Source organism: Oncorhynchus gorbuscha, linkage group LG02, assembly GCF_021184085.1.
Source record: "Oncorhynchus gorbuscha isolate QuinsamMale2020 ecotype Even-year linkage group LG02, OgorEven_v1.0, whole genome shotgun sequence".
NCBI lineage: Eukaryota > Metazoa > Chordata > Actinopteri > Salmoniformes > Salmonidae > Oncorhynchus > Oncorhynchus gorbuscha.
Genome location: NC_060174.1, coordinates 100636252 through 100662083, shown reverse-complemented (window position 1 = coordinate 100662083; position 25832 = coordinate 100636252). Strand labels below are relative to the sequence as shown.

The window sequence follows — 25832 nt, the reverse complement described above, 5'->3', positions numbered from 1 at the left end:
TCTGTATGTTCCATGTTTATCTTGCCCTGGACAATTGTTTTCCAACATGGGGTAACAATGTCAAATCACAGTACATAACAAATAGCATTATGGCAGATCTAATCAAAGATGGTATTTGTAAACCCTAGTGACTTGAGTTTCATGCTTGCACCAAGCAAGTGTAACCTAGAGCCTTTGAAAATACAGTGGGGCAAAAAAGTATTTAGTCAGCCACCAATTGTGCAAGTTCTCCCACTTAAAAAGATGAGAGGCCTGTAATTTTCATCATAGGTACACTTCAACTATGACTGACAAAATGAGAAAAAAAAAAAAAAATCACATTGTATGTTTTTAATGAATTTATTTGCAAATTATGGTGGAAAATAAGTATTTGGTCAATAACAAAAGTTTATCTCAATACTTTGTTATATACCCTTTATTGGCAATGACAGAGGTCAAACGTTTTCTGTAAGTCTTCACAAGGTTTTCACACACTGTTGCTGGTATTTTGGCCCATTCCTCCATGCAGATCTCCTCTAGAGCAGTGATGTTTTGGGGCTGTTGCTGGGCAACACGGACTTTCAACTCCCTCCAAAGATTTTCTATGGGGTTGAGATCTGGAGACTGGCTAGGCCACTCCAGGACCTTGAAATGCTTCTTACGAAGCCACTCCTTCGTTCGGCGGTGTGTTTGGGATCATTGTCATACTGAAAGACCCAGCCACGTTTCATCTTCAATGCCCTCGCTGGTGGAAGGAGGTGTTCACTCAAAATCTCACAATACATGGCCCCATTCATTCTTTCCTTTACACGGATCAGTCGTCCTGGTCCCTCTGCAGAAAAACAGCCCCAAAGCATGACGTTTCCAACCCCATGCTTCAGAGTAGGTATGGTGTTCTTTGGATGCAACTCAGCATTCTTTGTCCTCCAAACATGACGAGTTGAGTTTTTACCAAAAAGTTATATTTTGGTTTCATCTGACCATATGACATTCTCCCAATCTTCTTCTAGATCATCCAAATGCTCTCTAGCAAACTTCAGACGGGCCTGGACATGTACTGGCTTAAGCAGGGGGACACGTCTGGCACTGCAGGATTTGAGTCCCTGGCAGTGTAGTGTGTTACTGATCGTAGGCTTTGTTACTTTGGTCCCAGCCCTCTGCAGGTCATTCACTAGGTCCCCCCGTGTGGTTCTGGGATTTTTGCTCACTGTTCTTTTAATCATTTTGACCCCATGTTGTGAAATCTTGCGTGGAGCCCCAGATCGAGGGAGATTATCAGTGGTCTTGTATGTCTTCCATTTCCTAATAATTGCTCCCACAGTTGATTTCTTCAAACCAAGCTGCTTACCTATTGCAGATTCAGTCTTCCCAGCCTGGTGCCGGTCTACAATTTTGTTTCTGGTGTCCTTTGACAGCTCTTTGGTCTTGGCCATAGTGGAGTTTGGAGTGTGACTGTATGAGGTTGTGGATAGGTGCCTTTTATACTGATAACAAGTTCAAACAGGTGCCATTAATACAGGTAACGAGTGGAGGACAGAGGAGCCTCTTAAAGAAGAAGTTACAGGTCTGTGAAAGCCAGAAATCTTGCTTGTTTGTAGGTGACCAAATACTTATTTTCCACCATAATTTGCAAATAAATTCATAAAAAAATCCTACAATGTGATTTTCTGGATTTTTCTCATTTTGTCTTTCATAGTTGATGTGTACCTATGATGAAAATTACAGGCCTCTCATCTTTTCATGTGGGAGAACTTGCACAATTGGTGGCTGACTAAATACTTTTTTGCCCCACTGTATATAGGTGCCATTATTGAAGTATGTATATTACTTCCCTATTTATAAAAATGTCTGGATAACGGTATTACAGCATCGGAAGTGTGTGCAATGCTCTGCATTGTGTGCAGTAGTATACTGTAATTTAGGTGCAATGTTTTGGGTCAAGCTTAAAGCTTCAGTGCGATTGGTCAGTGAAGGACCAGGTGACTCGGTAGTCACGCGCTTTCCAACGAACCCGTCAGGAAGAAGAAAAACAAAACAAACGCAAGAGAAAGGCAGCGTGGACTCCATTGAAATTGCTTTGTTATTGCTCAGATAGGAATAAACACGAAGCGAAACACGACACAAAACGTTCATATGGGGTTTCTAAAGGTGAGCTGAACGTTTTTAAAACCATTTGCCAAACTTTGTGGATAATGTTTCTTCGTTGTATGCTTGTTACCTCTTGTCTTGGTTAGCTGGTTATATCGTGCTGCTGTGAGAGGGGCGGGACGGAGGCCATACTGGAGCTAGTTGGTAGGGAACAAGATTGAGCTATTTTGGTGTTAAATCGTGCTGAACTAAAACGTCTCACTTATTTGACAAACCATTTTTTTTGTATCACGACAACTATATATATGTGCATGCACAATGTAGCTCCTTTCAATAGCTTGCATTTTTGTTTACGAAATTATTTGTATTTGTAAGATTGACATCTAGATTATGATTTTTTTACATTTGTTTTGGGGGGTCATGCGGGTGTTGAAACGAGGTGCTGTGAATCAGGCATTCCCCATTAATGCTTTTTGGGTCAAGTAAAATCAACATCCTCTTAGGGTACACGCCCCCCACCCCCACCATGCTGCTACAGAGCTCGAGAAAAAAAGATCTAGAACATTCTAGGTAAATTGGGCAAAGAATAAAGACAGCATTTGACCGAGTTTGTTGACAAATTGGCATTTCGGGGATTGAAGGGCGTCAGCTAGTCGGGACGGTTGTCAATGCCTACTTTTGTTCAGTATCACCGATATATTCACGTCGTGTGTTTATAATATTGACTAACTAGATATGCGTGTTCCCTCAGTAATTTATACGATGATTACATAGACCTCAGAAAAATGATCTCCTATGCGAATTCTGCCTGTCAAGGGGTCATTTTGCATGTATTTAGTCAGCTATTTAGGCCACAAAAACAATCCTTTTAAATTGCTTGTTGTTTTCAGTCTCAACCTACAATGAAATCTCCTGCTATTGACAGTAAAGCCGACCATTCGTGCATATCTGGAGGCGGGCTATAACTGCGCTTTGACCAATAGGGCTGTTGGATTACGTGGGTGTTGGCCCAGGATAGTAGTAGTTAGTTTGACGTTGTACTTGTTTGTGTTGGGATCCATGTTGAGTCAGCCTCAAACTATTAATTCAGTTGATTAGTGATTATATTAGTTATTTTTTGCTCACTGCAATCCTGTATTGCAGAGGTATTATGCTGTGTAGTTAACGTTAGATCGTCCATCCTCATCGCGTGTAACGCTAGACATCTAGTCCTATATCTATACTGAACAAAAATATACATGCAACAATTTCAAATATTTTACTAAGTTACAGTTCATATAAGGAAATCAGTCAATTGAAATAAATAAATGAGGCACTATTCTATGGATTTCACATAGCGCAGGGGTGCAGCCATGGGTAGGCCTTGGAGGGCTTAGGCCCACCCACTCAGGAGTTTTTTTTTCCCCACAAAAGGGCTTTATTTCCTACAGAAATACTGCTCAGTACCCCCCCTGCGCAGATGAAAAAGCCGGACGTGGAGGTCCTGGGCTGTTGTGGTTACACTTGGTCTGCGGTTGTGAGCCCGGTACTGCCAAATTCTCTAAAATGACAATGGAGGCAGTTTATGGTAGAAAAATTAACATTCAATTCTCCTGAAACCGCTCTGGTGGACATTCCTCTGCCAGCATGGCAATTGCAGGCTCCCTCAACTTGAGACATCTGTGGCATTGTGTTCTGTGACAAAACTGCACATTTTAGTGACCTTTTATTGTCCCCAGCACAAGGTGCAACTGTGTAATGATCATGCTGTTTAATTTGCTTCTTTATATGCCACACCTGTCAGATGGATGTATTATCTTGGAAAATGAGAAATGCTTAAATTTGTACACAACATTTCAGGGAAATACAATTTTTGTGTGTGTGGAACATTTCTGCGATCTTATTTTAACTCATGAAACATAGGACCAACAATTTATGTTACGTTTTATATTTTTGTTCAGCGTAGTTTATACGTGGTAAATCTGAAGACTTAGCCCATTTCTGCTGTAATTCTTTCCTACATGATCGATTTGCCCCTGTAAACTTAGGGGTGACCAGTGTTGCAAATTTGATGTGGAGTGCTCTGCATGCTGAGAATACCACACACATTCTTGTCTTGACTCTTTGCTCAACATGTCCTCAAAGCAAGGTTGTCATTACCAGCTGTGGTGGTTAGACCAGAAGTATATCCTTCAGAGTACATGAAAGAAAGATGTCTGCCTCAGTGTATTGGATAACTTTGTGATAATAATAACATGGTAATAACTGAGATAATAAAACGGACCTAAACTTCGTTGTTACAGAAATTCAACAATAATCCTGAAGCAGTCCATTTCGTATATTGGTAGTACAGTATCTCAAATGTTGCCAGCCTTGCAGACAAAATCAATGCAATTTAAAACATCTAGGCTATCTAGATGTACACTGAACATTTAATGGTAAACAAACAACCCCTTGAAGTTAGGACATTTCTCTGTATTGTCTCTCAGGCGTAGTAGTCAGTTAATTATTATAAGGTTGCTGGTACTGCATTTGCTTCCTGGTTTGTTTTGGTATTGGCCCTAGACCTATAAATATGCTTGCATGATATTGATAGAATTTGCCCGATAGTATAAGTTTGCGTGACTCATCTTGCCATGTTTATAGCCTACTTTTCTAATGTAGTTGTAGAAACATAGCTATATCTCTGTGTAATTAATTAGCGAATGGAGATGACGACAAATAATTCCTGCTACCACTACCTATCACACTTGAGATTATTATCTCTCTGTTATTATATTATAAAGCCAACACACGTGGCAAGGATTCAGTTCAGCACGGAAGCGGAGCTTTTTCTGTAGAACGCTACCTTCAATATTAGCAGAATGATATGAAACTTGGATATGCCAGTGATATATTTTTTTGGTGTGCTGCAAAAGGTGCACAGGAGAGGTCCCTGTGTTTCTAAAATATACCTATGCTGGCCTTCACACCAATGTTTTTTGTTTTGTTTGTTTTTTTGTGAAGCATATTAGTTGGTGACGGGGTTGATAAAGTAGATTATCACAATATTATCTTTGACGATATTTATATACAATATCAGTCAAAAGTTTGGGCACTACTCATTCCAGGGTTTTTCTTTATTTTTTTTAAACTATTTTCTACATTGTAAATAATAGTGAAGACAATCAAACCTATGAAATAACACATGGAATCATGCAGTAACCAATAAAGTGTTAAACAAATCAAAATATGTTTTAGATTCCTCAAAGTAACCACCCTTTGCCTTGATGACAGCTTTGCACAGGCTTGGCATTTTCTCAACCAGCTTCACCTGGAATGCTTTTCTAACAGTCTTGAAGGAGTTCCCACATGCTGAGCATTTGTTTGCTGCTTTTCCTTCACTCTGCGGTCTAACTTATCACAAACATCTCAATTGGATTGAGGTCGGGGTGATTGTGGAGGCCAGGTCATCTGATACAGCACTCCATCACTACTCCTTGGTGAAATAGCCCTTACACAGTCTGGATATGTGTTGGGTCATTGTCCTGTTGAAAAACAAATGATAGTCCCACTTAGCGTAAACTAGATGGAATGGGGTATCACTGTAGAATGCTGTGGTAGCCATGCTGGTTAAGTATTCCTTGAATCTGACAGTGTCACCAGCAAAGCACCTCCTCCGTGCTTCATGGTGGGAACCACATATGCGGAGATCATCCGTTCACCTACTATGCGTCTCAGGCTGGTTTAGCCTTAATGTTTTTTGTGTGCTTATGAGTGAGACCATCCCAACCTGAAGTTGGTACAGGAGTATGACTGTCCTTTGTATCTGTCATTCCCCACACAATCAGATTGTGAAGTGGGCTCATGTTTCCTAAGGCCTGTGGCTTAATGCCTATGGCTTAATGCCTTTCCAATTGTGTTGAGACCTTTGAAGCCAGCTAATGCATAGTGAAGTTTAATGTCCGTCAGGAGCAGCTTGTGACATCCATTGTGACCAATGATATATACAAAAAATAGATTGCTGATGCTATGTATTGGCCAATGAGAGACTTTGAAGCCACCGGTCGGCCATATTGGTAATCCTCAGCAGCAGTCCTCCAAAGGAATGAATGGAATTACACAGTATTTCAATTAAATATTTCAAGGACAAATTAACATGTATTTATGTTTTTTTTTAGGTTTTAGTGGGGACAGTAACACTAATATTTTAAAAATTAAACTTTAAGTAAAATGGCTTGCAATATTTTTGATTTGCATGTGCAGCTCACATAACACAATTTTTAAAAGGATGCTTTAAGGTGTCTGTGATAGAATAAACATGGCAAAAACCAATGTAAATGGATTTCTCTAGCTTCCAAAAGTTATTTTACAATGGTAGGGGGGAGTAGTAAAATGGATCAGCCGTGGGGTAGGAGTAGTAAAATGGATCAGCCGTGGGGTAGGAGTAGTAAAATGGATCAGCCGTGGGGGGAGGAGTAGTAAAATGGATCGGCCGTGGGGTAGGAGTAGTAAAATGGATCAGCCGTGGGGGAGGAGTAGTAAAATGGATCAGCCGTGGGGGGAGGAGTAGTAAAATGGATCGGCCGTGGGGGAGGAGTAGTAAAATGGATCGGCCGTGGGGTAGGAGTAGTAAAATGGATCGGCCGTGGGGTAGGAGTAGTAAAATGGATCGGCCGTGGGGGAGGAGTAGTAAAATGGATCGGCCGTGGGGAGGAGTAGTAAAATGGATCGGCCGTGGGGGAGGAGTAGTCAAATGGATCAGCCGTGGGGGAGGAGTAGTCAAATGGATCAGCCGTGGGGGGAGGAGTAGTAAAATGGATCAGCCGTGGGGGAGGAGTAGTAAAATGGATCAGCCGTGGGGAGGAGTAGTAAAATGGATCAGCCGTGGGGGAGGAGTAGTAAAATGGATCAGCCGTGGGGGGAGGAGTAGTAAAATGGATCAGCCGTGGGGGAGGAGTAGTAAAATGGATCAGCCGTGGGGGAGGAGTAGAAAATGGATCAGCCGTGGGGGGAGGAGTAGAAAAATGGATCAGCCGTGGGGGAGGAGTAGAAAAATGGATCAGCCGTGGGGGGAGGAGTAAAATGGATCAGCCGTGGGGGGAGGAGTAAAATGGATCAGCCGTGGGGGGAGGAGTAGTAAAATGGATCAGCCGTGGGGGGAGGAGTAGTAAAATGGATCAGCCGTGGGGGGAGGAGTAGTAAAATGGATCAGCCGTGGGGGGAGGAGTAGTAAAATGGATCAACGGTGGCTTCAGAACAGTGCTCCCTGTCTGTCATCTAGTGTATATATAAATAATTGATTGTGACCCATATGTCAGTGCCCATAGTAAACTAACTTAACCTGTCTGCATAGCATACTGAAGAGCCCATTATGCTTTAGTCGTGATCTCCTATTTCAAAATCTTGCGCCAACAAGTTTAAAACATGGAGCCTGCCCTAATCTAGTTTGACTACAGTGCTGTCAATATCAGGTGTGGGGCGCACCGTTGTTTATGTCTGAAATCTGCAATTATTTCGGCCTTCCTTTCATTTCTACATTCTGCCGTCAACAGAATCCTATCATCAGAGAAATCTGACTAGGAAGTGAGTGGTCAATCGTAAGCGTAAGAGAGAGGCCTACTCTGTAGCGTGCATTTTAGAAACTGTTGCAGTAAGGCACCACGCAGTGTGTTTTTAATGTCCAGGGGGATGTTTCTGTGTAGAGAGGACAAGGATATTAAAATGGCAGAGTGCAGTAGCCAGGCTGGCAGGCAGTTTCGCATGGCATCAGCACATTGCAGCAAGGGCTTCCCCACAGTGCCTCCCAAAACACAATCGCCCTCATCTGAGTGGCTCTAACAGGTGTGTGTATTTTCAGGACCAGGACTGCACTCGCAGCACATTACTTTTCCTTTGCATGGCATTTTAAGACTCATCAACACATCTCGCTTTTAAGGTGAGCTATGTGTAACCAGTAACATACTGACTAGGTATGCGTAACCAGTAACATACTGACTAGGTATGCGTAACCAGTAACATACTGACTAGGTATGCGTAACCAGTAACATACTGACTAGGTATGCGTAACCAGTAACATACGGACTAGGTATGCGTAACCAGTAACATACGGACTAGGTATGCGTAACCAGTAACATACGGACTAGGTATGCGTAACCAGTAACATACGGACTAGGTATGCGTAACCAGTAACATACGGACTAGGTATGCGTAACCAGTAACATACGGACTAGGTATGCGTAACCAGTAACATACGGACTAGGTATGACTAGGTATGCGTAACCAGTAACATACGGACTAGGTATGACTAGGTATGCGTAACCAGTAACATACGGACTAGGTATGCGTAACCAGTAACATACGGACTAGGTATGCGTAACCAGTAACATACGGACTAGGTATGCGTAACCAGTAACATACTGACTAGGTATGCGTAACCAGTAACATACTGACTAGGTATGACTAGGTATGCGTAACCAGTAACATACTGACTAGGTATGCGTAACCAGTAACATACTGACTAGGTATGACTAGGTATGCGTAACCAGTAACATACTGACTAGGTATGCGTAACCAGTAACATACTGACTAGGTATGACTAGGTATGCGTAACCAGTAACATACGGACTAGGTATGCGTAACCAGTAACATACGGACTAGGTATGCGTAACCAGTAACATACGGACTAGGTATGCGTAACCAGTAACATACGGACTAGGTATGCGTAACCAGTAACATACGGACTAGGTATGCGTAACCAGTAACATACGGACTAGGTATGCGTAACCAGTAACATACGGACTAGGTATGCGTAATCAGTAACATACTGACTAGGTATGCGTAACCAGTAACATACTGACTAGGTATGACTAGGTATGCGTAACCAGTAACATACTGACTAGGTATGCGTAACCAGTAACATACTGAACAAATCAAATCAAATTTATTTATATAGCCCTTCGTACATCAGGATATCAGTAGGAAAACTCCTAGAAAGGCCAAAACCTAGGAAGAAACCTAGAGAGGAACCGGGCTATGGCTGGCCAGTCCTCTTCTGGCTGTGCGGGTACATACTGACTAGGTATGACTAGGTATGGGCTCAGGTCCTCCGAACCAGTAACATACTGACTAGGTATGCGTAACCAGTAACATACTGACTAGGTATGACTAGGTATGCGTAACCAGTAACATACTGACTAGGTATGCGTAACCAGTAACATACTGACTAGGTATGAGTAACCAGTAACATACTGACTAGGTATGCGTAACCAGTAACATACTGACTAGGTATGCGTAACCAGTAACATACGGACTAGGTATGACTAGGTATGCGTAACCAGTAACATACGGACTAGGTATGCGTAACTAGTTTCAGCCAGTGCTACTGCTCTACTTTGCAGGCTATGCTGCCGTGTCTGTGTGTCTCTGTGTGATGCTGTGGCAGGCAGAGAGAAGAGGAGGTGGTGTTTTTCTGTTGGTGTTTTTCCTCTGCGGGCAAAAGCTGCTGTGTGAAAAGCAGACAGGGGTGATAAGAAGCTCATTTGACTGAGTTGGCAAACCAGGTGGAAAATGTCATCCACCACTAGAGGAGCTGGGTTGTTTTGCTCTGTGTCACAGCTGGCCAGCACAGTGGCCTCCCTCCCCAGCATATTTCTCATGATTTGTTATGCAAACGGGGTCCAGTGACTCTGCTCCCTCTCTTTGTGACTCTTCGTTGGCAGCGGGGAATGGTAGCTAGCTAGTGTCGTTTTAAAAATAGCCTAGACACAGTGTTTATTCAATGCTCATTCTGTCTCGCATCAAACTAATCTGCTGTGTGCAGGGAGGGCTCCCAGTGTATTTTCTGGATCTGAAATGCTGCAATCGGACAATGTCTGCAACTTTGCTCGGCTTCGACTGTCTCTTTTACAAACATGGAAGCCCCCCCCCCAGTCTTGCACTGAGTGTAACCAACAGTCATGAGTTAAGATCTATCACACTAGAGTTGATAGAAGTAGGCTATGTGTTCTGATTTAAATGAACAGCCGGTCTTGACAGTCGCTCTCAGAAGCCGTGTTTGACTATCTGCACAGAATCTCAGCTTGCAGGCTAAGTGACAGTATTATGTGTTTTTGGCGTATAAGATTGTAGGCGGGGAAGTGGGAAAATGTGCAAACATATGTAATATCTTACTAATTGAACCCTTCCATTCCCCCTGTGTTCTCATCTCTCTCCAGACACCAGGCATCAGACGAGAACTAGACTTCCATGAGTTCACAGAGTTTTCCACAATAAAGAAGACTCTTTTTGTTACTTAACTCATAGATTTTTCTACTGTCGGTTGACATCATCCGAAGACGACTGGGACACGAGGTGGAGGAAACATTCACAATAAGGAACAGAGATCGGTGCTCGGCGATGCCTCAGGTAATGGAAGGGAGGGTTCTTTAGACGTCGTCCAGCTTTAGCCAGTTGTCTCTCTATAGTCTTGCAATTGACCAACTTCTGAAGCGAAAACAACTAGGTTGCTGGACAGTTAATGGACAGTCTGGAGCTTAAAACTGACAGACCTCAGTCTAGTTGCCCTGCAATTACAATGTGGATGATATGGGCACAGATGGAACAATGAGCCGGTTAGTTAGAAAAGTCTTTGATACAGCTGTCAGTGAACAGACAGCCTATGGCGATTTCCCACGTCCATGGGAACATTCCCCTTTTTATCCAGGCTGTCCCAACCCCACAAATGTTGTTTGTTCACTGTTACTCTCCATGCTTAACATTTAGTTAAAGGGGCAATCTGCAGTTGGTGCATCCATTAATTACAATTTTAAATAATTAATGAATTAAAATGTACTTTTAAGTTAATTTTATATATATGCCCATTGATTCTTACAGAATGTAACTTCTATTGTAATTGCCTTATGACCTTAGTTTAAAACGGGTAGCTTCTTTAAACTACAACTATACTGAACAAAAATATAAATGCAACATGGAACAATTTCAAAGATTTAACTGAGTTACAGTTCATTTAAGGAAATCAGTCAATTGAAATAAATAGAGGCCCTAATCTATGGATTTCACATGACAGGGTTGCAGCCATGGGAGGGCATATGCCCACCCACTTGGCAGCCAGGCCCAGCCAATCAGAATTAGTTTGCCCCCACAAAAGGGCTTTATTACAGACAGGAATACTCCTCAGCAACCCTACCCTCCCCCCTCAGACGATCCCTCAGGTGAAGAAGCCAGATGTAGAGGTCCTGCCTGTTGTGGTAAACATTCAATTAACATTCAATTCCCTGGCAACAGTCTGCGGTTGTGATGCCGGTTTGACATACTGCCAAATTCTCTAAAATGACGTTGGAGGCGGCTTTATGGTAGGGAAATGTAACATTCAATTCCCTGGCAACAGCTCTGGTGGACATTCCTGCAGTTAGCATGCCAATGGCACTAACCACTAGACTCTCCCTCAACTTGATACATCTGTGGCATTGTGTTGTGTGACAAAGCTGCACGTTTTAGCGTGGCCTTTTATTGTCCCCAGCACATGGTTGATATGCCACACTTGTCAGGTGGATGGATTAACTTGGCAAATGAGAAATGCTCACTAACAGGGATGTAAAACCAATTTGTGCACAAAATATGAGAGATACGCTTTTTGTGCATATGGAGCATTTTTGGGATATTTTATTTTCAGCTCATGAAACATGGGACCAACACTTTTACATGTTGCATTTTTGTTCAGTATAATTATCTCCGTTCACTCTGAAATGGAAAAGTGGTATTTAAATATGTTCTTCAGAGTATTATAACAGGACAACAGGAATTGCAACAGGTTGAATAGTTTGGAATGTTTATTTCCCCTTAGCCCGGCATCAGTGGAATGGATCTTCCCTTTGGGGATTTCTTTCAAAATTATACTTTTGCTGATCAGGCGCTGACCAGCACGGACCTGTTGGCGAGTAACACAGACCCAGACTTCATGTACGAACTGGTAAGTGTTCTCCGTGCAGAGGAGCCTCCGGGCAGGATCACAGCTTACAGATGATAGAAAGAATGATAGTAAAAAGCTTTGGTGCACCTTAAATTACATTTTGGGCAAAAAGGCAAACTCCAACTACTTTTTCATTGGCAAGTTTAGCAAATTTAGGCATGACATGCCAGCAACGTAGGCCGTACCTACACATCCAAGTATAAATGACCAAATTATTAGAGACGAGCGTTGTCATTTTGAGTTCCGTAAAGTGAGTGTGGAAGAGGTGAAAAAATTATTGTTGTCTATCAATGACAAGCCACCAGGGTCTGACAACTTGGATTGAAAATTACTGAGGATAATAGGGGATGATATTGCCACTCCTATTTGCCATATTTTCAATCTAAGCCTACTAGTAAGTGTGTACCCTCGTGCCTGGAGGGAAGCAAAAGTCATTCCGCTACCCAAGAATTCCACCGTCCCCTTTAATGGCTCAAATAGCCGACCAATCGGTCTGTTACCAAATCTTAGTAAACTTTTGGGAAAAATGGTGTTTGACCAGATACAATGCTATTATACAGTAAACAAATTGACAACAGACTTTTAGCACCCTTATAGGGGAGGACACAGCACTTACAGAAATGACTGCTATATTGTGGATAAAGAGTTACCTAACAGAACACAGAGGGATGTTCTTTAATGGAAGCCTCAAACATAATCCAGGTTGAAGTAGGAATTCCCCAGGGCAGTTGTCAAGGCCCCTTACTATTTTCAATCTTTACTAACGACATGCCTCTGGCTTTGAGTAAAGCCAGTGTGTCTATGTATGCAGATTATTCAACACTATACACGTCAGCTACTACAGCGACTGAAATTACTGCAACACCTAACAAAGAGATGTAGTTATTTTCAGAATGGGTGGCAAGAAATGTTAGTCCTAAATATTTAATATAAATATAATAATAATATATGCCATTTAGCAGACGCTTTTATCCAAAGCGACTTACAGTCATGTGTGCATACATTCTACGTATGGGTGGTCCCGGGGATCGAACCCACTACCCTGGCGTTACAAGCGCCATGCTCTACCAACTGAGCTACACAGGACCCCCTTTAAATATTTAATTTAAAAGACAAATCCTTCACTGAACCCTAAACCCCAACAAAATCTTGTAAAAATGTGGAAATTGAGCTAGTTGAGGTGACTCAACTGCTAGGAGTAACTCTGGATTGTAAATGGTCATGGTCAAAACTCATTGATACAACAGTAGCTAAAATAGAGAGAAGTCTGTCCATAATAAAGCGTTACTCTGCCTTACAACACTATCAACAAGGCATGACCTACAGGCCTGAGTTTTGTCTCACCTAGACTACTGTTCAGTCGTGTGGTCAGGTGCCACAAAGAGGGACTTAGGAAAATTACAATTGGTTCAGAACATGGCTGCAAGGCTGGCCCTTAATGTACACCGGGAGCTAATATTAATAATATGCATGTCAATCTCTCATATCTCAAAGTGGAGTAGAGATTGACTTCATCACTACTTGTTTTTTCGTGAGAAATGTTGACAAGCTGAATGCACCGAGCTGTCTGTTTAAACTGCTAGCACAAGACATACCACCAGAGTTCTCTTCACAATCCCCCAAGTCCAGAACATACTATGGGAGGCGCACAATACTACATAGAAATCAAATTTGATTTGTTGCATACACATATTAAGCTGAAGTTATTGCAGGTGTAGTGAAATGCTTTTAAAATACTTGACTACATGGAATTCCACATCAGGTAACTGAAGCAAGCAGTAGAATCATAAAAATACACCTTATGGAACAGCGGGACTGTGAAGAGACACACACACACACACACACACACACACACACACACGGTACAGACACCCACATACTTACACGTACATTGTAATATTGTTGTATGGTGGTATTATACATTTTGTATTGTAGCGGTGTAGTAATGTTATCTGATGTACTGTTTATCTTTTGTTTTACGTGTTATGTAAGTGTCTTAATGTGTTTGGACCCCAGGAAGAGTAGCTGCTGCCTTGGCAACAGCTAATGGGTATCCATAATAAATATACACAGAGAGACCAGACAGGTGGTGTAGTAGAGAACACAACACGCTATGACAATACAATAACAAATTAAAAAATATATATTTACACAGAATATTGTTGATTGAAGATGGTTGCATAATTATCCCAGGAAATAATGTAAATTCTATGCACTATTTTCATCTCTGTACTTTCTTTTCCTCCCCAGGACAGAGAAATGACTGCTTGCCTAAGTCCTAGAGTTGATCACTTCACGGTGGGGGACTGCAAGGAGATGGAGTGTGGGGAGCACCTAATGGAGCTGGTGGACAGCGATCCGGCCTACAGCTCGAACTTTGAGCAGTGGGATACGTACTGGGAGGACCTGACCAAGTACACCCGTTTCACCAGCTGTGACATCTGGGGCACCAAGGAGGCAGGCCTGGATGACTTCTCCAGCCCTTACCAAGACGAGGAGGTGATTGCCCGGACCCCCACCTTGGCTCAGCTCAACAGCGAGGACTCGCAGCCCCCTGTGTGTGACACACTCTACCACCCTGATCTGCTGATAGGGGGCCAGAAGCAGCACACCTCCCTCCACCCACTCTCCCTGAGCAAGAAGACAGCCGCCCGCCCGGGCCCCTCCTCTTCCTGCTCCAACCTGGTCAAGAACCCCCTGGGTGACTTTGCCAAGGGTTCCCAGAAGGCCACCTGGCCTGTCCCCTCCAGCACAGAGACAATGTCCAAGGCCCAGGGAACCAGCAAGATGGCCACCCTGGGCTACCACTGCAATGACTACGTGCGCAAGGCAAAGGTTCGCATTAGCATGCCCCACCGGCCCCTAGTCGACATGCCCATGGCCTCCCATCAGGTTGAGGCTGAAAACCACTTCACATACAGCAGCAAGCCCCCAGAGCTGGCCACCACATCTGGCTGTGCTGCCCCCGTGGCTGCTCCTGCTACTGCAGCCTCCGCCTCTGCCTCCGCCAGCACCCTGGCCTATGAGAAGACGGTAGAGCTGCCTCGCCGGGAGATGCCACCCGCCTCAGTGGGCACGTCTGGCGCTGTGCCCCCTATGCTCCACTACCCTGTAGCTGGGGCTGGGGCCAGCGAGACCCTGGTGACTGCCAGTGGGACTGACCCAGTCTCTGACAAGAAGAAGGAGGAGGAGCACAACTACTCTCTGTTCCTAACCCGAGCCAGGCTGGCCGGGAAAGCCCTCACTGAGGAGGAGGAAGAGGTTGAAGAGGAGGAGGAAGAGGAGGAGGAGGTGGGGGAGGATGAAGAGGATGCTGAGGGGGTGGAGCTGGATGAAGATCTTGATGAAGATCATGATGAGGGTTTTGGAAGCGAGCATGAGCTCTCTGAGAATGATGATGAGGAAGATGAGGAGGACGATGATTATGAGGGGGATAAAGATGATGACATGAGCGACGCCTTCTCCGAGCCAGGTAGCCATATATCAGGTAGACATTCACCTTTTTTGAGACTCACATTGGCCCCGAGCCCAAGCATGTACCTTTATAGCAACCATTTTGTTTTTCCATGTGAAGTGAGGTTGGAGTTGCTGCAGGTGCTCTCTTCAGAACGGCAGTTTATTACAAATGTCAGCTTCCTGTAATAGTAATGATCCCTTAGAGTTCTGGATGGGAATATCTTTGTAACTGCAGAGTCCCACGGAAAGGAAATATCTGATTGGTGAACTTATTCCCTGTTGGGAGTCCCTGGCCTGGCCCATTGTGGTCCAGTGAGTCAGGATTATAAATGGATCTTGAGAATGGGGTCATGTTTCTGCTTTGGGTGGGTGTTAGTGTGACCCTGGCCGTGCTCTGAGATGGAACAGTATAATCAAGGGTTTATTTAAGCTGTTTTATATGTGGAAGGCTCTCTGATCGACTCACCCTCTGCCATTTTCTCATCCTCGCTCTCTCCATCTTCATCTCTCTTCATCTCTCTCCATATTTATCTCTACCTTCACCCTTATCTCCCTTGCTAATATTTTCTCTCTGGTCCTTCTTTCTCTCAATTGTGTCTCGCTCTCCCCCTCCCTCCCTTCCTGTTGTGATCAGGATGTGACAATGACGCGGTGGAGGACGTGAAGGGGCTGACGGCAGGTATCTCCAGGAAGAGGGGCAAACGCCGCTACTTCTGGGAGTACAGCGAGCAGCTCACCCCCTCCAAGCAGGAATGCTTGCTCAAGCCCTCTGAGTGGGACAGGGAGACCCTGCCCAGCAACATGTACCAGAGGAATGGCCCACACCACGGTGAGACACACTTTATCATAAACACACACATCTGGTAAGTTGTGACATGTACAAGCACACACCACAAAATATCTATTGCACTACAATCCTGTGAAGAAGTATGAATTCCCACATTTACACATGCACTCGATGGAAGCCACACTCTTCATAGTTCATCGATTACAGTAGATCACATCATACAGTACATTCTACCCTGATAATGTATGTAGGTTACAAATGTAACATTGTTATTCCATTATTTATAGTGTACATTTTGGGGTTTTTAATTAATCCATTTGAGATACAAATGTGTCTGACTGTCCCTGCTAAGGGACATGTCTTAGTGGTTAACTGGCTCTGTGATTGGCTGTGTGAACAGGGAAGTACACTCTGAAGAAGTCTCGGCGGACAGATGTGGAGGACTTGACCCCTAACCCTCGCAAGCTGCTGCAGATCGGGAACGAGCTGCGTAAGCTCAACAAGGTGATCAGTGATCTGACCCCGGTCAGCGAGCTGCCCCTCACAGCCCGCCCACGCTCCCGCAAGGAGAAGAACAAACTGGCATCCAGGTACTGGATACTCACCTTGAAACCCTGTTCAACTCTTGTTCTCCAGAACCTTCTCTTTCTGCTTTGTTACAGTTAACTTTGATACATGCTACTACTACTACTACTATCACTACTACTAGTACTAGCACTGCTATCACTACTACTAGTACGAGCACTGCTATCACTACTACTACTACTAGCACTGCTATCACTACTACTACTACTACTACTACTACTAGCACTGCTATCACTACTACTACTAGCACTGCTATCACTACTACTACTACTACTAGCACTGCTATCACTACTACTACTACTACTACTACATTTACATTTACATTTAAGTCATTTAGCAGACGCTCTTATCCAGAGCGACTTACAAATCACTACTACTACTACTACTAGCACTGCTATCACTACTACTACTACTACTACTACTAGCACTGCTATCACTACTACTACTAGCACTGCTATCACTACTACTACTAGCACTGCTATCACTACTACTACTAGCACTGCTATCACTACTACTACTAGCACTGCTATCACTACTACTACTACTAGCACTTCTATCACTACTACTACTAGCACTGCTATCACTACTACTACTACTACTACTAGCACTGCTATCACTACTACTACTACTAGCACTGCTATCACTACTACTAGCACTGCTATCACTACTACTACTACTAGCACTGCTATCACTACTACTATAAATATAGCACTGCTATCACTACTACTACTACTAGCACTGCTATCACTACTACTAGCACTGCTATCACTACTAGTACTACTACTATTGCTATCACTACTACTATTCGTACTACTATTGCTGCTCCTAGTGCTATCGCTGCTAGTGGTAACACTGCTAGTACTATAACTGCTAATGCTAACACTGCTAGTACTATCACTACTACTAATACCAGTACTATCACTACTACTAATGTCACTATTACTACTACTAATGTCACTATTACTACTACGAATGTCACTACTACTACTACTGTCACTACTACTACTACTGTCACTACTACTACTACTGTCACTACTACTACTACTGTCACTACTACTACTACTGTCACTACTACTACTAATGTCACTACTACTAATGTCACTACTACTACTAATGTCACTGCTACTACTAATGTCACTGCTACTACTAATGTCACTGCTACTACTAATGTCACTGCTACTACTACTGTCACTACTACTACTACTACTACTACTACTACTACTACTGTCACTGCTACTACTGTCACTGCTACTACTAATGTCACTGCTACTACTACTACTGTCACTACTACTACTACTACTGTCACTACTACTACTACTACTACTACTAAGGTCACTGCTACTACTACTACTACTGCTACTACTACTAATGTCACTACTAAGGTCACTGCTACTACTACTACTACTACTGCTACTAATACTAATGTCACTGCTACTACTAATGTCACTGCTACTACTACTACTAATGTCACTGCTACTACTACTACTACTGTCACTGCTACTACTACTACTAATGTCACTGCTACTACTAATGTCACTGCTACTACTAATGTCACTGCTACTATTAATGTCACTGCTGCTACTACTACTACTAATGTCACTGCTGCTACTACTACTACTAATGTCACTGCTGCTACTACTACTACTACTACTAATGTCACTGCTACTACTACTAATGTCACTGCTACTGCTAATGTCACTGCTACTGCTAATGTCACTGCTACTACTAATGTCACTGCTACTACTAATGTCACTGCTACTACTAATGTCACTACTACTACTACTACTACTACTGTCACTACTACTACTGTCACTACTACTACTACTACTACTAAGGTCACTGCTACTACTACTACTACTGCTACTACTACTAATGTCACTACTAAGGTCACTGCTACTACTACTACTACTACTGCTACTAATACTAATGTCACTGCTACTACTAATGTCACTGCTACTACTAATGTCACTGCTACTACTACTACTACTGTCACTGCTACTACTACTACTAATGTCACTGCTACTACTAATGTCACTGCTACTACTAATGTCACTGCTACTACTAATGTCACTGCTACTACTAATGTCACTGCTGCTACTACTACTACTAATGTCACTGCTGCTACTACTACTACTAATGTCACTGCTGCTACTACTACTACTAATGTCACTGCTGCTACTACTACTACTAATGTCACTGCTGCTACTACTACTACTAATGTCACTGCTGCTACTACTACTACTAATGTCACTGCTGCTACTACTACTACTAATGTCACTGCTGCTACTACTAATGTCACTGCTACTACTACTAATGTCACTGCTACTACTGCTAATGTCACTGCTACTGCTAATGTCACTGCTACTGCTAATGTCACTGCTACTACTAATGTCACTGCTACTACTAATGTCACTGCTACTACTAATGTCACTGCTACTACTAATGTCACTGCTACTACTAATGTCACTGCTACTACTAATGTCACTGCTACTACTAATGTCACTGCTGCTACTACTACTACTAATGTCACTGCTGCTACTACTACTACTAATGTCACTGCTGCTACTACTACTACTGTCACTGCTGCTACTACTACTACTAATGTCACTACTACTGCTACTATTACTACTAATGTCACTACTACTGCTACTACTACTACTAATGTCACTACTACTGCTACTACTACTACTATGTCACTACTACTACTACTACTACTAATGTCACTACTACTACTACCACTACTACTAATGTCACTGCTACCACTAATGTCACTGCTACCACTAATGTCACTGCTACCACTACTACTAATGTCACTACTACTGCTACTATTACTACTAATGTCACTACTACTACTACTACTACTACTAATGTCACTACTACTAATGTCACTACTACTACTACCACTACTACTAATGTCACTACTACTGCTAATGTCACTGCTACTGCTAATGTCACTGCTACTGCTAATGTCACAACTGCTACTGCTAATGTCACAACTACTACTACTAATGTCACTGCTACTACTAATGTCACTGCTACTACTAATGTCACTACTACTACTGTCACTGCTACAACTGTCACTGCTACTACTAATGTCACTGCTACCACTACTACTAATGTCACTGCTACCACTACTACTAATGTCACTGCTACCACTAATGTCACTGCTACTACTGTCACTGCTACTACTAATGTCACTGCTACTACTAATGTCACTGCTACTACTAATGTCACTGCTCCTACTAATGTCACTGCTACTACTAATGTCACTGCTACCACTAATGTCACTGCTACTACTAATGTCACTACTACTACTGTCACTGCTACAACTGTCACTGCTACTACTAATGTCACTGCTACCACTACTACTAATGTCACTGCTACCACTACTACTAATGTCACTGCTACCACTAATGTCACTGCTACTACTAATGTCACTGCTACTACTAATGTCACTGCTACTACTAATGTCACTGCTACTACTAATGTCACTGCTACTACTAATGTCACTGCTACCACTAATGTCACTGCTACCACTAATGTCACTGCTACTACTAATGTCACTGCTACCACTACTAATGTCACTGCTACTACTACTAATGTCACTGCTACTACTACTAATGTCACTGCTACTACTACTAATGTCACTGCTACTACTACTAATGTCACTGCTACTACTACTAATGTCACTGCTACTACTGCTAATGTCACTGCTACTACTGCTAATGTCACTGCTACTACTGCTAATGTCACTGCTACTACTACTGCTAATGTCACTGCTACTGCTAATGTCACTGCTACTGCTAATGTCACTGCTACTACACTGCTACTGCTAATGTCACTGCTACTGCTAATGTCACTGCTACTGCTAATGTCACTGCTACTACTACTAATGTCACTGCTACTACTACTAATGTCACTGCTACTACTACTAATGTCACTGCTACTACTACTAATGTCACTGCTACTACTACTAATGTCACTGCTACTACTACTAATGTCACTGCTACTACTACTAATGTCACTGCTACTACTACTAATGTCACTGCTACTACTGCTAATGTCACTGCTACTACTACTGCTAATGTCACTGCTACTGCTAATGTCACTGCTACTGCTAATGTCACTGCTACTGCTAATGTCACTGCTACTGCTAATGTCACTGCTACTACTACTAATGTCACTGCTACTGCTAATGTCACTGCTACTGCTAATGACACTGCTACTACTAATGTCACTGCACTGCTAATGTCACTGCTACTGCTAATGTCACACTGCTACTGCTACACTGCTAATGTCACTGCTACTGCTAATGACACTGCTACTGCTAATGTCACTGCTACTGCTAATGTCACTGCTACTGCTAATGTCACTGCTACTGCTAATGTCACTGCTACTGCTAATGTCACTGCTACTGCTAATGTCACTGCTACTGCTAATGTCACTGCTACTGCTAATGTCACTGCTACTGCTAATGACACTGCTACTGCTAATGTCACTGCTACTGCTAATGACACTGCTACTGCTAATGTCACTGCTACTGCTAATGACACTGCTACTGCTAATGTCACTGCTACTGCTAATGTCACTGCTACTGCTAATGTCACTGCTACTGCTAATGACACTGCTACTGCTAATGACACTGCTACTGCTAATGACACTACATAAGGGGTGGTCTTGTTATATGTATACCTTTACACAAGCTGTTTGTCTCTCTGTTCAGGGCCTGTCGACTGAAGAAGAAAGCTCAGTATGAGGCCAACAAAGTCAAGCTGTGGGGTCTGGGCACAGAATACGGTATGTTGATCAGTTATGTTGAATAATACACTTTTCCCATAGTCAATTTCCCTTTTGATTTCCATTTACTACATTGTGCAATTGGTAGACTGTCGATTGTCCTTCTCTATAATGTGTGGTTTACGGAAGGAAGTTTATTATGTTTTGTGTTTGGCAATAACGCTATTTACAATCTTTCTCTCTAAAAAAAAATCACAATTACATTGCCCTTGTTTTATTGTTTGTTCCAGATCGGCTTCTGTTTGTCATCAACACCATAAAGGAAGAAATAGTGAACAGAGTGCAGGATATCTGCGACGACAAGGGAACGAGCATGGCTGAAACTCTGGACAAACTCATCCAAGAGACCCTTGGTAAGATGACTATGTATTTTTCGTAAGTAGCAACAGAAATATAGTTTTGAGCCCAAACACAGTTTAAACAATGGCTGTTGTTTAAAAAAAACGTGTCCCCTTTTTTCTTTTTTCTTTTTTTTTTACAGTGAAGTCACCAGTTGCCGGGCAGACGTCTGACTTTGTTAACCAGATCTTAGAGAACACTGGCAAGGGGGATCCCACTGGAGGACTGGTCGGGCTGCGTGTACCCACGTCTAGAGTGTAGATGGACCATGTAGAGGTCTGGTGATGGCATACTCAAAGCCATCCTCGCCATTCTTGTCCCACACTGTAACGGCTCACCCTCTGCATGACCATTCCATCCAGGAATCGCATCACCATGCCCTGTGGGAAGACAAACATACCACTCTCCAAATGTATGTATGTCTTCACACTGTGAGCATGCGCTGAAATGAAACTTAGTATCTATCTCTGCACTAGTAGTCTGTTACTTGCCATTTGTACACATGGCTAGTGCACGTAGCTAGTGTCTTTAGGGCTGCAGTGTTTGCGAATTCAAAGCCAATATATGAAAAATACCTCCCGAAATGTTTATATTGGAAGAAAAAAAGATGATCAGTTCTAGCTGTAGCCATTTCCTGTAGCGTTCAAACGACCCATTTCATTCCTGCGTACCTGGGTGGGAAAGGCAACACAGGATGCCGTTATAATTAGAGCGAGACGACGGGATGGCACGAGATATTTGCTATTGAAACGTGAATAGTAACTTGTCAATCCCATGTCCTTGTCACATTTACTGAACTGTGCTTCTCAGATGAAAAAAACCGAACTTAAAACAGCCACTGGGTATTCCATAGTGTCTACTGTTGTGAAAGTATAGGGAACGCTTCACACCCGTTGTCTGCTTTCCCATTCTAGCACCGTGGCATTCACATAGGGGGAGATGATGTTACCCAATACTCTCAACCTGCCAACCACATTTTAAGGCAACAAAAACACACAAGCACCCGAATTACTACTAACATTAAGAAAGTCTACTTTGACGGAATGCGCTAAAAATGTGTAGAAGTTGGGGGGTGGGGATACACAGGAATGCAGTGAAATGTTGTTTTGCGATTTGGCCTGATTTTTCAATTCCATTATCCTGTGTTTTTGCAGTTGAGAAGATATTTCAAATAGACTTGAGCAGAAGGCCACTATATACCCATCCGTTGCATGGGAAAAATTCTTAGTCATCTGACTATAAGCTAGATGACGTGATTATAACAACCATTTCCTCGATCTATATACCCTTTGGTTGAAGCGTCTTCAAATGAAAGCGCCATTGGCTTCTTGCAAAGTAGGGATGAGAGGGCTAATAGTTTGAGGTTCCTTAGTTTGGTGTGTTCATATTTGTATTTAATAACAGTACTGTTCATTGTGCCTTGTATTTAAAGTGAGATGATTACACAAGTGGTTGAAGGATAGTGGACCATTTTACACTGAGGGAGAGCAGAACATGGTGCAGGAAAGGTAAAGAGGTTTGTTATGTATTTCTGCTCTTTCAAGCTATTCTGAATGTACATATGAACATGGACCATGTAGATATATGCCACAGAGTCTGTGCATTGTATTATAAGATGGCTCTGACAAAAATGTACTTTGGTTATCGGTACTTGGACTTTGGGGCAGGGGATGGGAATGGGAGGGTTAAAAAAGGATATTCGTATAGAATTTAAAAAATATTTGCACACTATATTTTGATTGCTTTTTGTACCAAAGACACATGCAACGAAAACGGCGACTAGCCAGATAAAGTAAGGTTTTGCACAGCTTATCTGACACCGTATTGAATGTAGGAAATGTGGTTGGGTCAGGGATTTTCATTGAACTGTGAAATTGGCTTGGGTCCAATTACGTACTGAAAGAAGCATTCATTAACTTTTTCTAAACGGCTCCTGTCGGTTGGCTTCTCAAGTAGATTAGTTGCTTTAAAAACATTTGATAGATTCCAGAAGTTACATATAATACTTCCACTTCTATTGTGCTTTGGCACGAAGTAGAAAAGAGAGGGAGAACATACAATTTTTATTTTGACTGTTTGTCAAAACGTCACAAATAACCAAAAGGTATATCACTTCTATAATTTACGTAGGTGAGACGAATACACATGTCATATTAAGTGTTGCGTATTTATAGTAATGTCCATTCATGCATACACACATGTCTATCTATTGTGAATTGCCACTTTTTCAAATTGATACGTTAGTAAGCATGACACAATTCTAAGGCCTATCCTCACATTCAGAGAAACTTTGGAAGAAAAAAAAATGGAATGAAAAAACAAAAACATTTTTGTACTATTTGCCTTTTTCTGTTGGTGCGCATGTATGTCATTTGAGAGATGTTCAGAGAAATACATTTCTGGATGGAGACTGCATGAGATAGGGTGGGTGTTCTGGATGGAGACTCTGCATGAGATAGGGTGGGTGTTCTGGATGGTGACTCTGCATGAGATAGGGTGGGGTTTCTGGATGGAGACTCTGCATGAGATAGGGTGGGTGTTCTGGATGGTGACTCTGCATGAGATAGGGTGGGGTTTCTGGATGGAGACTCTGCATGAGATAGGGTGGGGTTTCTGGATGGTGACTCTGCATGAGATAGGGTGGGGTTTCTGGATGGTGACTCTGCATGAGATAGGGTGGGTGTTCTGGATGGAGACTGCATGAGATAGGGTGGGGTTTCTGGATGGAGACTCTGCATGAGATAGGGTGGGTGTTCTGGATGGAGACTGCGTGAGATAGGGTGGGGTTTCTGGATGGTGACTCGGAGGGGTTCCTCCTGTTTTTTGTGATCTTTGTGAAGAGGCTCTAGTTTTTTAGGGGTTGTTCTGAAAGTAAGGGATTGAATATCATGGATATCATTCTGGTTTCTTTGTGCCCTCCGCCTCAGTTCTTGACACAAAGCTGTTGCGCTGAGTCACGGGAAAGACTGATAGAAAACGAATGGATGATAAGTCTCAATTGTATACTTGCAATTGTAGTCTTAACCTGTATTACAACCTCAGCCCAGACGAGGTGAGCAGCTTTTAGAGAGGTCCAGCGTCTGTCTTTGCTGCTGTAACTTGTCAATGTTGTCAATTTGAAAGACTAGGTTTGCTCATTTCAAGAGAACAAGGAGACTTAAGGCTGAATTCAATCAAACCGGCACAGCTGAGAACCCTCTCTGCGGGAACGTAACACTGTCCTTATTCTGAGAAAGGGCATGTTTTAATTGAAAATGTAGTGAACATTTTCTTATTTCAGTACTGAAGATATCTGAACATGCCTTTTGTTTGCTGTAGAGAAACAATGTTATTGTTCTGCAAAGCAGGTTTCTGCACTGCATGCCATACTCCAACTATTTTTGATTGAATTAAAAAAGGAAAAAATACACTCTCTGAAACTAGAATGATATGTTTGATAAGATATCTTATTCTACTTACTTTGTTAGTGTGGTAAATATTCTCTATATACCGTCCATGGTTTGTTTTTGTAGTGTTTCATTTTGTAAATGGATTTATCTTCTAAATATTATATTTGTATAGTATATTCTATATTACATGTATGAAAAAGAAAGCACTTTGTTCAAAAAAAAAACAACAACAAAAAACAAGTATGAAGAAAAGCATTTTTCCTTCCATTTGCTGCTAAACCGACCTTGTTTGAATGCTGCAGTGAGTACTTGACTTCTGTAACCTGACCAGGACAGTGTGTTGGGGAGGTCTTAAGAGGGCAATCAACCTTTGATTACAATGCCCCTATGTTCTGAATGACTCTTAACGTCATGAATTCATTTGCCTTCAGTAGAGATTTCCTATGGAAAAACAAATTCTGCTTTGGGTTTTTCTTCAGGTTGA

At 42.5% G+C, this 25832-nt stretch overlaps 1 protein-coding gene across 5 annotated transcripts in view; it reads left to right on the top strand.

Annotated features, from left to right (window-relative positions):
- Window positions 1-1694: 1694 nt before the first annotated feature.
- LOC124014225 (CREB3 regulatory factor-like) overlaps window positions 1695-25832 on the top strand; it is a 30324-nt gene continuing 6186 nt past the window's right edge. The window contains exons 1-9 of one of the 5 annotated variants that reach the window (XM_046329042.1): window positions 1695-2127; window positions 10330-10431; window positions 11936-11995; window positions 14246-15482; window positions 16086-16280; window positions 16639-16828; window positions 21547-21620; window positions 21851-21973; window positions 22102-22371. In XM_046329042.1, the coding sequence (XP_046184998.1) occupies window positions 2113-2127; window positions 10330-10431; window positions 11936-11995; window positions 14246-15482; window positions 16086-16280; window positions 16639-16828; window positions 21547-21620; window positions 21851-21973; window positions 22102-22220 (2115 nt within the window). In that variant the 5' untranslated portion in view covers window positions 1695-2112 and the 3' untranslated portion in view covers window positions 22221-22371. Of the gene's footprint in view, window positions 2128-10241; window positions 10432-11869; window positions 11996-14245; window positions 15483-16085; window positions 16281-16638; window positions 16829-21546; window positions 21621-21850; window positions 21974-22101; window positions 22372-25832 lie in introns of all 5 variants that reach the window. The other 4 variants (XM_046329034.1, XM_046329026.1, XM_046329058.1 and 1 more) reach the window with 4 other exon arrangements.